General features: G+C 49.9%; 1 protein-coding gene across 6 annotated transcripts; it reads left to right on the forward strand.

Moving 5' to 3' along the window:
- The first annotated feature begins 77 nt into the window (after nucleotides 1-77).
- Nucleotides 78-12516, forward strand: UBE2V1 (ubiquitin conjugating enzyme E2 V1). 6 transcript variants are annotated; one of them, XM_053992707.1, is made up of 5 exons: nucleotides 6716-6937; nucleotides 7066-7171; nucleotides 8866-9014; nucleotides 11923-12048; nucleotides 12340-12516. In XM_053992707.1, the coding sequence occupies exons 1-5, from the start codon at nucleotides 6761-6763 to the stop codon at nucleotides 12484-12486; spliced, it is 705 nt and encodes a 234-aa protein (XP_053848682.1). In that variant the 5' UTR covers nucleotides 6716-6760; the 3' UTR covers nucleotides 12487-12516. The 6 variants fall into 6 exon arrangements, with proteins under 6 accessions (XP_053848687.1, XP_053848682.1, XP_053848688.1 ...); XM_053992712.1 differs by lacking the exons at nucleotides 6716-6937; nucleotides 7066-7171 and adding an exon at nucleotides 78-140; XM_053992713.1 differs by lacking the exon at nucleotides 7066-7171 and having other exon boundaries at nucleotides 6868-6937.
- The last annotated feature ends 209 nt before the right edge of the window (nucleotides 12517-12725 follow it).

The following is a 12725-nucleotide window of genomic DNA, read 5'->3' on the forward strand; positions in this document are numbered from 1 at the left end:
GCCCGCCCCGCCCCGCCCCGCCGCCCGCTCCCCTTAGCGCGCCCGCCCGCGCCCGTGGCCGCAGTTCCCGCGTTGTGGTGACGTCAGGCGGGGGCGGGGCCGGCGGCGGCGGCGCAAGATGGCGGCGACCACGGGCGCGGGTGAGCGGGGCCGGGCCGGGCCGGGCCGCGCCGCGCCGGGGCCGCCCCGCCCCGGGGCACCCGCGGGGCCGCGGCCGGGGGCGGCGGGGCGGGAGGCGCCCGGCGGAGGGGTGGCCGCGGCCGGGGGGAGGGGGCGGCGGCGCGGCCCGAGCGGGGCCCGGTGGGGCGGGGGTGGAGCCGGAGCCGTCCCCGCTCCCGTGCGCGGGTCCCGGCGGGCCCGTCCGCGCCTCCCGAGGCCTCGCGCTGGGAGCGGCCCCGGTGCGCGTCCTGGGGCCGGGCGGGGCCGCTCGGGCCCCGCGGGACTCGTGTCCCGGCGCGCCGGAACCGGGCCGGGCCGGGCGGGCCGCAGCCCTTGGCGGGGCCGGGCCCCGGAGCCCGGGCCGCCGTTCCGCCTCTTTTCCTGCCGCGCTCCTCTCCCGGCCGTTCCGCCGGGCGGGCTGAGCGCGGTGCTCTCCTGTCGGTGGTGCCGGGCTGTGGCCGGAGGTTCGGAGCGAAATGGGGCGCTGTAAAAGCCGTTCTGGCTCGGTCCGCGAGAGCCGTGCAGCTCCCGCTCGGGACGGGCGCGCTCCGAGAAGGCAGCGCGGTTTGTATTCCCTTCAAACCTGCTCCACACCACGCACCAGCCTTAAGCAGTTGCACACACTCGCCCTTTGCATTTATCATTACATATTAAACAAAAGTACCGCAGCTAGGCTTGGAGTGAGGTTTTTTCCTGTTGACATCCTCTAATGAACCTCAACAGATCGAGTAAATCAGAGTCACTTCTGTTGAGGCAGTTTCATTTTCCCGTTTTCCCAGTCCGTGGAGGGTTTCACATGTGCCCCTGTAGTGCTTGTTTCCAAAATGCACTCTCCAAAGTTTGACTGTGCTCACCAGAAGGTGACTGCAGGAGATATAATAGGAGTATTTTGGAGTTCTTTTTGTACAGATAGTTCTCTGTCAATGACCACTCAGATTTTAAGGATTACCGTCACATCACAATGCGCATAATTCATAATAATCAAGTTAATGAAAATTTGATTCAGTGCAGCGGTCGCTGTCCCGACAGTTGTGCTACAGGTCTGTGTTTGAACGTGCTGAGTAAAGACACAGAAGCTGTGGCTTGGAGGAAGGGACCCTTCTTCCCCTCTTAGGTCACGTTCTCCTGCCTGCTCCGCGTTCTCAGCGATCCTTTCAAGCTGCTGACTTCGCAGTTTGTGTTTGCCTGGAAGAACGAGGCAAATACTTTCCTTTTCAAGCCAGTGCAGCCCTGTGAGAGAATTGTTAGGTGCTCATGGGGGGCACGTGTGGGAAGGGGCTGGGCTGCGGTGACAGCCCCAGCACGGCCTTTGGGACAGGCTCTTGTTCCCTGGCATCTGCTGGCCGCGTTGTGTCTGGTGCGTTGTTCCCGTTGTCCCCGGGGTTTGTGACAGCTGTCCCGCGTCCCCAGCGCTGGCAGCAGGGCCACGGTGTCCCGTGTGCAGCGCGGGCACGCAGCTGCTCCAGGGGTGACTTACAGTGCTGCAGGAGCACTGCGCGTCCGCAGCAAAGCCAGAGCTCGGGCTGCGGCTCCGGGGAGCTCACGGGCTGCCCTCAGAGCGCTCTGCAGGGCTGGGAAAGGACAGCTATCTCCGAGCTGGTGGCAAGGGCAGCGCGGTGCCCGGGTGCTGGCAGTGGCACTGCAGTGCAGGCTCTGTGGGTCCCTGCTGCCCCTGCAGTGAGGGCATGGCCTGGCACAGGCAGGTGACGCCTCGCTGTCCCCTGCTGACCCCTCGCTGGGGGCTTGGCAGCGTGCCTCAGTACTGCCTTCACTCGTCTGGGAAGCACAGATTGCTAAAGCTTCTTCCCTGGAGTCTTCATGTGTTCGTATTTGTCTGTAAAACACTGGAATATATGTGATATCTTGAGTTCATGGTGGTTTAGCGATGGGGCCTAAACACAAACTGAAGATGAAAAATGCTCATCTGTCTTCAAAAGCAGCTATTGACCCAGAGGAAGAAGTGGTAACAAATGTCCCTGTGACCTAAAAAAGTCATAGGGCTGGTCCTGGCAATTAGACAGGTAGATAGATAGGCAGGTAGAGATTATTAACAAGGGAAAAAACCCAACCCTCGGCCTGGAAGGAATGTTGGGATGTGGGGTCCATCTGTACCACTGAGAGAGGGGAATCCTGTGTTGCTGATGATGTGGGTTTCTCACACACCCCATTACTATATGAGTAAAAATAAAGGGTTGAGTTTAATAATAAGGCTGTTTGTAGGAGACTCCACTCTGTGTGTGCCCATCCTGCAGGCTGAGGGTCCTGCAGGAATGCTCAGCTGCCAGAGGTGATCTAGCAGGAATCCAGGGAATCCAGCAGGCTCCTGCACTGGCTGGGCTGCAGTTACAGGGCAGACCTTGCACCACGGTGCTGTCCTGCAGATTGGGGTTTTATAATGAGTCCAGACCCAGCCGTGCTGGCCTGGGGAATTGTGTTTCTCTCACTTTCTCCCTGGGAAAGGTTCAATGACCTCACTTAACCCACTTTTCCCTCACAGTTCAGTTTAGTGGCTCTGTTGCAGGGCTGTGAGGCACTGTGTTTACCAACAGCCTGGAGGGGCTGGGTAGCAAAATGGTTTGCCCAGATCTAAGTTTTCCCAAGTCTGAGGAAGGTGGAGAACTGCAGAAGAACCAGTCCTTGGGTGCATGGCTGTGACAGTGCTGGTACACGTGGCTTAGTGCTCCTGCCAGAGGAGAGCACACCTTGGGGGTAGTGCAGTGTATGGAAAGGGTCTGTTTCTAACCCTGTAACATCCCTGTGAACTCCAGGGGATGCCTTGCAGGTGCCCCACGCTGGCTCCTTGGAGGGACAGCAGTCAGTCATCCTCATCTCAAAGGAAACACTGCCAGCACCAAGGGCTCTCTGGGACTGGACGTGAAAGACTCGAGGGTAGGGGGAAAGTAATTGAAGAGAAAATGCAAGATAAATTCTGCATTCTTAAATAAGATGGGCTGTAAGAGCATGTGAAATAGTGCCAGAGGAGTTGATTGCAGAGCTTTGTGTACTGTAATAGAAGGATGCAGTAGATTGAATAGAAAGGTAAATAGTTCAACACTCCTGCGAGATGATACTGAATTGAATATTTTCATCTTCAGTGATACAAATTACATACTGTGTTTGAAAAGCAGCATTCTGACTGAGACCAGTACTAATTAGTGTAGTAAATATGTGGACAGGTAAGGATCCTAGCAAGTGTAACACTGGTGAGGGTGTGAAAGTTGGGATTTTCAAGCTGTGAGGGTGCTGTTCAACTCCTGCAAGTGCAGCTACAGTTACTGATGGTTTGTGCCCCATTCCCCTGGGTATGAGCTGGGCTTGTGCCTGTACCTGGGGCTGTGTGACCCTGCCCGTGCCTGGGGGCCTCAGACTGGTGTTTTAGTGACCTCTTTCCAAGGAACCTGCCTAAATGATTGAAAGGTAGAACCAGTGCTGAAACTTGCACAGAACAGAAAACACTTCCAATTGTTGAAGTGCACAGGAAGTTATTTTTGTGTCTGCAAATTATCTCAGCACCTGTCTGCATCATCAGAGTGGAAATTGTGACTGTAAAGACAATGCATGAAATCCATAGTTCCTGTCTCCTGAAAGCTTTTGTGACAATTGCTGAAAGCCTTTTATTTTTAAAGTTTTTTTTTTAAGCATTCCATCACTTCAGAAAGCTTATATACCATTGTGACAAGGAATGGCTTGTGTATTTTTTACAGTCCCAGTGCTGCAAGGATAAGCTGTCCAATTCATTATCTGCAGTCAATGCAAAGACATGAAACACAGACTGGAAAGGATGTAATTAAGGCTGAATATCGAATACACAGGAACAAGCAACAGAAAGCACTTTATTGTATTGGGCAGCAGAGGTGTTTAAAGCTGTTGGATTTCAGCTCACTTGAGTTACAGTAAATCAGGAACTAGTATAGAAAGCAGAGTTTAAATTGTCCAGAAAGGCCAGTTTGATGAGTTACTTGTTAGAGTGAAGATGTGGAAAAGCCTTCAGTAAAAGACAGTTCCTCTCCTTGGAGCCCCATTTTCGGGGTGCTTTGCTGAGGTGTGCTGTGCCCTGTGCCTGTGCTTTAGTCCTGAAGAGAAATGCTTCTAATTCGATCTCACTTTAGAAAGGAGAGAGAAACGGGTTGTTGAAGTTTTTGAAGGTGTATTTTTTGTTCTACTGCCACTGATGAGAAGGATTGGAGGAGAGGATCTCCCCCCAAAGGCACAGGGCCTGCCTGGTTTCACAGTGCTGTTCTCAGCTTCACAAGGTGTCTGGATGTGAAATCGCTTTGGCTGTGTAACAGAGGAAAATGGAGATGGAAAAGTGTAGTCTGTGAGTAAGGTGAGAAAAATCTCAGCCTGATAAGATCAGTCTTAAACTTGTTGCAAGACACATTCAGTTGTGTGTCTGTATCTTTAGTAGTGCTGCATTAAAAGGTAAATCTGAGAGTGATTTAAGATCTTTAAAAGTCCAAGCTGGCATTTAACTGTCTTTCAGGATAATTCTGTTCTTCCTTTAGTGAGATTCTGACCAGGTCAGACTCCTTTTGTCCCCATTTCAGTGTGCTGGCTCTGCCTTGCAACTCACTGGTTTACAAACAGCTGGGTTGTGAGGTGCCAGGGAAATTTCTGACAAGGAAAACAGAAGGTCCTGATCTGGTTGAAGGCTGAAGAGGATGTGACGAGGTCACGCAGCTTCTTAACTGCAACTCAGCTCCATGAAGCTCTCCGTGGTTCAGTTCTCCTCTTTGGTTGCCATAAAATTATTTCATTAACATTTTGTAGCTGGTGAAGTCGTGGGTGGGGTTGAGGCTTCTCAAGTACACGTGTCTGAAAGGTGCTCTGTGAGAAGGACTGTTCAGGTCTGTCACTGGAGAGCTCGCCAAGTCAATACAGTGACGATTTAGCTTTCGCTGGTTTGCTGCTGTGATTAATAGTGAATATCTCCTTTTGCTCTGAAATAGGTTTTCAGTTCCATTTCTGGGAGTATTTCTGTGAGGTTAGGCAAGCTACAAGTGAAACAGTTACTGAGATATTACTATATTTATGTTTCAAATGAAGCTGCTATTTGAGAGTCATCTTGAACTATAGTGAAGGCTAAATTAAAATGCAAAACTGAAAGTACTTTAGACAAGCTGATTACTTTTTAATTGCCTCTCACTTTATTTAGGCTTTCTTGTGTTAAACGAAGAGCTCTTAGAAAAACAGGTTGGTTTGGTTACTGCCAAGGAAGTCTCCATTGCTACACTGAGAGTGTTGTGCAAGATATTTATTGGGGGGTGGGAGAAGGAAACCCGGGGACTCCTGGTGCTGTCAGGGGGCACAGGACATCTCCTGACTCTGCAGCTGCCACACTTCAGCATGGACATTACTGTGTGTGCCTAGGACAGATCTGGCCACTTTCTAGGAATCTTGGTGGACATCAAACACGGTGGTGATGTGTTTGTGTATGATCACAAGTGATAAAATTCCTGTGAGGTTTGGCTCCCAGCAGGACCCAGGTGCCTGCAAATGAGGAGGAGATGGGGTTGCCTTAATGGCAACCAGAAGGAGATGAATCTGGTCTTTATTCTGCCTTGCTTAAGGGAAGTTTATTTATATAAAGCATTTATGGTCATATGGGCATAATATTTTATATTAATATGTGTGATTCTCTTTCTATTGAATGAATTTCCCAAGAATGTGTCAGGGAGGAAGCTGAATTGGCACCTTCTGTGGTAGCTGAGGTGATGGTCCTTCATGTTACACCCTGAGCTTTAGACTAGGGGTAAAACATGTTTAGAAAGCAGCAATGCTGTTGGACAGGGTCATCTCTTATAAAATTACCAGTCATCTGCCATGATCATTTTATTTTCTGTGAAGTGCATAAAACTCAAACCTGTGTCCTTCCCTTTGGGCACCCCCTTGCCGTGACGCCCCTGCAGAGCTCACAGGGAGCAGTTCCTGTGGAATGAGCACTCATTCCTGGTAAGATTTCCGTGTGGCAGGAGTCGGTGCACAGCGTGACTCGCCAGCTCTCTGGGGACCTCACACTTGCCAAAGAGCTCTGAAGTCCTGTGTGACTCTTTTATGGCTCTGATTCATGCTGGATTCATGCTGAATCAGAGCAGCTGTATCTGGGGAGAGCTCAGCAATTAAGTTGCCTTCTCTTCCCGTAAGGTTGTAAAACCAAGCCCAGCTCTGGGTAGCAAATGTCAGAACTAAGGCTGCCTTTCAGTCTTGGTTGTGACCTGCTCAAATATGTACGTGGTGATGTCATTTTTAATTACACGCTCACTTAAAGATCCCTGCTTGGCTCAGTGAACAGGGTGTGATGCTCAGAGGGATCACTCAGAGTTGATGCTCAGAGGAAGGGTGGACAGGCAACACTTCTGGTTTTCTTCTTTGCTGTGTGGCTGTCTGCCCTAAAGCTGATTCCTCTGGGTTCTTTAGCTTGGTCTCAGTAAATACCAGTCAATTGTCTTTGCACCACTGATAACTATGAAGTGGTGTTACTAAGGGAGGCACAGACTGAGATGATGCTTGTTAAGTATTGTGATGTTGTGGTGTGGAGGTGAGAGCATTTTTTGGCATTCATGTGACTCATTCCGGGCGGGTCTTCCCTTGGCTCCAGCTGATGGCTGCTCTGGCTGGGGTTCTGATAACAGCCACAGGGTTTCCTCTCTGGCATCCCCTGCCCTGGGGAAGAGCTGCTGGGCCCCCTCCAGAAGGACTTTGTGTTTGCCCTTCTCCCCTGGCCCTTTTTTCCCAGGGCAGCAGCAGGCAGGGCTGGAGCCCAGACAGCAGTTTGGCTGTGAGTCATTCCCCATCAGCAGCTCTCCCGTGCATCCACTGCAGCAAAAATAGGGAAATAGGTGGGATGTGTGCAAGCAAAGGTTGCACCTTGTCCTTCAACTCGTGCTCTGTGCCTCGTGTCCCCAGCTCTCTTATCCCAGGTGTTGGAGCTGGGCTGCTCCCTCCCCAAACTACGGCATGGAGAGCGTTGGGAATAGAATTACAAACGAGTGGCTCGGCTGTCGTGGCTCAGGTGTGACTTGCAGACTTGAGCCCTCGTGTGCCTGGGGCACACAGGATACACACTTCACAGCTTAAAGATTTTGTGGGAGAGTAAATGCTGGAATTTGTCACGTGGAGGTGACGTGACAGTGGTGCCCAGGAAGTCCTGTTGCCACCCAGGGTCTGGGGCTCGGGCAGTCTCCTGGCAATGGCTTTACCAGCCCCAGCTGACTCATTTCCTTTCACAGCCAAAGAGCTGTGTTGCTCAGCAGCCATGGAAACAGCAGGGTCTGGCTGGGAGGGGATTTGGCAGGGAGCTGCTCAGCAGCCCCCGGATGGGAGGTCTGGTTCTGCCAGTACAGGTCTGGTGTCTGCTGGCACCGCTCTGCTGGACGAGTTCCTGTGCTGCTTCTGCAGCTGTGACTGAGCCCTGCTGCCCAGGATGTTCCTGGATATGGTCACGTTAGATGTGTATCCACTCTCTTCAGGCATTTGCTGGTTTGGTTTCTTTGTGCGTGCTTTGTAGTGAATGAAATTTGGACACTACTGACTATGCAGCAAAATCCTCCCTGCCATTAAGGTTCCTTAGGTCATTAATATATTTAAAGGAGAGTTTAAAAGTGCCAGATCCTCTGTATTTTGCCCATGGCCAAGGAGGGCTGCAGGGGCATATCTGCCCATCCTTCACTGACCTTGGTGTCTGGTGTTCCTCTGGCATATTCTCACTCCTCTCTCCAGCTGCTCCTGTGCAGTAACTTTGTCCCTTCCCAAACTTTATCCCAGCAGTGCTGATGTCCTGGGCCTTGGCCAGCAGTGGATCCATCCTGGAGCTGCCCAGGATTGGCTCCAACACACAAGGGGGGAGCTTCCAGCAGCTTCTGACAGAGCCAGCCCTGTAGCCCCCCAGCACCAAAACCTGGCCCACAGAGCCCAGGCTAAGGAGCAGCAGTGGGCTCGGGTGCAGTTCTGCTCTGGGGTGCCTGGGGTGCAGATACCTTGGAGAGCAGTGAAACCCACTGTGGCCTGAGTTCAGGGTCCTCCTTCACCACGGGCTTGGTGTGTGACCTTGGCTGTGTCACCAAAGCTCTCTGTGCCATTGTTTTCCATTAATGTAATGGGGAGAAGGAAATCTCCCTGTTTTGTTGTCTGTTTTGAGGAGAAATGTGCCAGCAATTACAAAGTGCTGAAATTCCTTGGTGGTGGAGGTCACAAGTACAAAGGATGCTATTGCTGCTGACAAAGCCCACTTCAATTAACTTCAGATTAACCTACTAATGTTATGAAAGAGTTTTATTTGCTTTGAAAGGTATTTTTAAAGCTCTGACTGAGTCGACTGCTGTCAAGCCTCTCATGGTGTCATTTTGTAGAAACTTCTAAATTTTTATACTATAAATCATATAGACAAGTGTTAATTAGAGCTCCATAATACTGGGTGTACCTTTGAGGGAAGAGAGATTTCCTTTCATTTTACTGCCTGCCGTAACATGTGTCCTGTCAGCCTTCTAGAATGTTTATTTGGGGATACCTTGATTTTGCTTGTAAAATCCAAGCTAAATATGGGAATAGCTTTTTTGTAACATTGAAATATTGTCATTCAAAAAGTGGTATTTTCATGGTTTTGCCAAAAATGTGATCTGTAAAATGACTGAAAGTATCAGAGAAATTAATCTAGCTTTTTTTCTTTACAAGATTTCTCAACTGAAAATATTTTTCTGATTGTTTCAGGAGTAAAAGTTCCTCGTAATTTTCGTCTTTTGGAAGAACTTGAAGAAGGTCAGAAGGGAGTAGGGGATGGAACAGTTAGCTGGGGCCTTGAAGATGATGAAGATATGACACTTACGAGATGGACAGGAATGATTATTGGGCCTCCAAGAGTAAGTATCCACTTAAATACTAAAATAGTACTGTTACTTTTTTTATTCCCCTTCTCCTAACCTCACCACTGAAGTAGAAAATAAACAAAAGGCAAACAAGTGAAAAAAACAAATTAGGAAGTGATTTATGTTGAAGTTCTTTCTAATAATGGGTTTCATGTGTCTATATGGCTTTCTGCTTATAATTTTGGTGCCTTTCTCTGGTTAGTTCTGTTACTTGTCTGCTTTATATTTGCAGATTCAGTAAGACATAACTTTCGAGATCCCAGAATTCTAACGTCCTGTAGCCTTGAATCCAGCAAGGTTCAGAATCCCTCAGCTAGTGAGGTTACAAGTGGAGCTGCTGCAGGTGCCAGGGGATGCTCTGTGCTGGTTTTTCTGCTGTTCCTGTTCAGTTTATGGGGTGCTGTTTATTGCAGGAGTGCTGACAAGCTCTTGTAGAATTTCAGGTGACTGAGGAAACTCAGATTTTAGTGATTTCAGTCTCCTCTCTGAATGTCCCCTCCCAAAGCAGCATCTTACAATGCAGCTGGTCTTTGTGGGAGTATTGTTGTAGTCTCTTTTTACCCCATCCCTACTAAACTGTGGGTTTACACTCTAGTAGTGAACTTGAGGACTTAATTGTGTGCTGAATGTGTGCATGTGTTCTAAAACCAGAACTTGTCTGTTTTCACTGTTCTGTTTCCCTAATATCCTTTGATGGAGAGCAAGTAGCCAATTCTCCTTCCTGCAATAGCAGATGTCTTCTACATCTGGCCTCAGTATCATTTCTCAGTAATTTCAGAGGTCATTATATGAAAATCTTTACCTTTAATCATGTTCTGCTCTCTGTTCCCATTCTGTCAGTTGCCTTTTTTGACATACAGTGAGGCTGTACAGGAAGATGTATTATGAAGGCATTATACATGCAGTGTTTTCTGTCTCACCCAGAAGTGTTGTTTACTTGTTGTCTGCCTTTGCTAATCTCTCCCCAGTCACGAGCATTTCATTTGTTTATGATGTACCCAAATTGTTTTCTAGAACAGCATTTGATTTTCAAACATTAGGAGAGTGCTAATGAGCCTGCATTAAGGCTGTGAAGAAAGCTCACTGTGTGCATAGGCTTTATGGAAAATTTAAACAACCTTGAAATCTAATTTAGAAAATTAAATAGGAATAGAAATGTGCAAACAGGAGCATGCAGCCTTGCCAGCAGTGATGGAAGTTTGCACTTCTTGTCGTGCTGCAAACCAAGGCTACAGGACCATCACTGCCGAGGAGTCAGCTCTGCCTCTCCTGTTTCTCTGGCTCACTTAGGAATATGGATCTTCTTGCCAGATATGTTGTGACTTCTTTTGAGCTTCTTGCTTGAAAGCAGCAGACTGTATTGAGAGAGATCCTGGGGACTTGCAGCCATTCTTGTTTGCTGTCCTCCTTTTAACACTGCTCTCATTCAGTTATTACCATTTTGGTTCTTAGTAGGATGTGGAAATGCTGGCTGGGGACAAAAGCTAAGTCCTCTTTCCCTCTGGGTGGAAAGCAGTCACGCTTGCAGCAGCTGGGAGGGTGTTATGCTGGATTCCAGCAGGGAAAATGAGCAGCTGTGCAGAGCTGCAGTTCCTGTGTGCTGCTGCCCCGAGTTGTCCTGCACTGGGTGGCATTCCCAGGCTGTGTGTGATGTCCCACAGCCAGGAGTCACCTTGGTGACACGGGCTGCTCAAAACCAGTGCCACTGTCAGAGCTTCAGCTTGGTCTGCACGTGCTCTGCACTGGCTGTGCACAGCCAGGGCTCCCCAGTGCCAGCTCCCCGGGTGGGTGGGTGGGTGTTCCACAGACCCCGAGCTCCCTGAGTGGGTGTTCCACAGACCCAGAGCTCCCCAGGTGGGTGGGTGGGTGTTCCACAGACCCCAGAGCTCCCCAGGTGGGTGTTCCACAGACCCCAGAGCTCCCTGAGTGGGTGGGTGGGTGTTCCACAGACCCCAGAGCTCCCTGAGTGGGTGGGTGGGTGTTCCACAGACCCAGAGCTCCCCAGGTGGGTGTTCCACAGACCCAGAGCTCCCCAGGTGGGTGTTCCACAGACCCCAGAGCTCCCCAGGTGGGTGGGTGGGTGTTCCACAGACCCCAGAGCTCCCCAGGTGGGTGTTCCACAGACCCAGAGCTCCCTGGGTGGGTGGGTGGGTGTTCCACAGACCCAGAGCTCCCCAGGTGGGTGGGTGTTCCACAGACCCAGAGCTCCCCAGGTGGGTGTTCCACAGACCCAGAGCTCCCCAGGTGGGTGGGTGTTCCACAGACCCAGAGCTCCCCAGGTGGGTGTTCCACAGACCCAGAGCTCCCCAGGTGGGTGGGTGTTCCACAGACCCAGAGCTCCCCAGGTGGGTGTTCCACAGACCCCAGAGCTCCCCGGGTGGGTGTTCCACAGACCCCAGAGCTCCCCGGGTGGGTGTTCCACAGACCCAGAGCTCCCCGGGTGGGTGGGTGGGTGTTCCACAGACCCAGAGCTCCCCAGGTGGGTGGGTGGGTGTTCCACAGACCCAGAGCTCCCTAGGTGGGTGTTCCACAGACCCAGAGCTCCCTGGGTGGGTGGGTGGGTGTTCCACAGACCCCAGAGCTCCCCAGGTGGGTGGGTGGGTGTTCCACAGACCCCAGAGCTCCCCAGGTGGGTGGGTGGGTGTTCCACAGACCCCAGAGCCCTGCACGGAGCTCAGGGCTGTTCCCTGCTGCACGCACAAAGGCCAGCAGAGTTATTACCCTGGAGGAACGTTTGATACCCTGAATATTACAAAGTGAACTCAAAACAGGGAGCCAGCATAGTGTCTACGTGGCTGCCCACACCTTTGGTAGTTCCCATGTTCCTAAAGTAGCCACTGCTTTAACCAAATGCTTATTGAACTGCCTGATGTAATTGTTTCCCCCTTTCTTTTCCCCTCAGACAATTTATGAAAACAGAATATACAGCCTTAAAATAGAATGTGGGCCTAAGTATCCAGAAGCACCTCCATTTGTAAGATTTGTAACAAAAATTAATATGAATGGAGTAAATAGTTCTAATGGAGTGGTAAGTTTTTTGCTTTTATTCATTTTAATGTTGGTTTTTTTGTGCAGCTCCAATGCTTTGTTTATACTTGTGGCTTGCTTAGCTCCTCACTGCTTGTGGTGCTCTTTGTTGGAGAAGGAAAGGGGGTAGAAGGGAAGTGGACAAGTGGAGATTTATTATGCTTTTAGGAAAACACTTGCTTTTGATTTCTCCCACTCAGATTTCTTGTGAGATCTTCAGTTGGGGATGGGGGGGAGTTAAGTGTAACCAGTGCACCAATTCTGACAGGAGTGGTCTTTTTGTCTGTTTTAGGTGGACCCCAGAGCCATATCAGTCCTAGCAAAATGGCAGAATTCTTATAGTATCAAAGTTGTTCTGCAAGAGCTTCGGCGTCTAATGATGTCTAAAGAAAATATGAAACTTCCTCAGCCACCTGAAGGACAATGTTACAGCAATTAATTAAAAAAAAGAACCAACATGCCCCCCTTATTCAATTTAAGCTGTCTTCATTTTCCACAGTAGTAAATTTTCTAGATGCATCTTGTAGACCTCAAAATACTGGAAAGGAAGTTCCCATTCAAAGGAAGTTTTTCTTGAGATACTGTAAATGATACTAATTTTTTTTTTTTCATTTGAAATATAAGTTGTGCTATAACAAATAATCCTGTCGTGTAACCACTGTCCACATAGCTGAACTT

This window comes from Vidua macroura, chromosome 17 (genome assembly GCF_024509145.1).
Source record: "Vidua macroura isolate BioBank_ID:100142 chromosome 17, ASM2450914v1, whole genome shotgun sequence".
In the NCBI taxonomy this organism is placed as follows: Eukaryota; Metazoa; Chordata; class Aves; order Passeriformes; family Viduidae; genus Vidua; species Vidua macroura.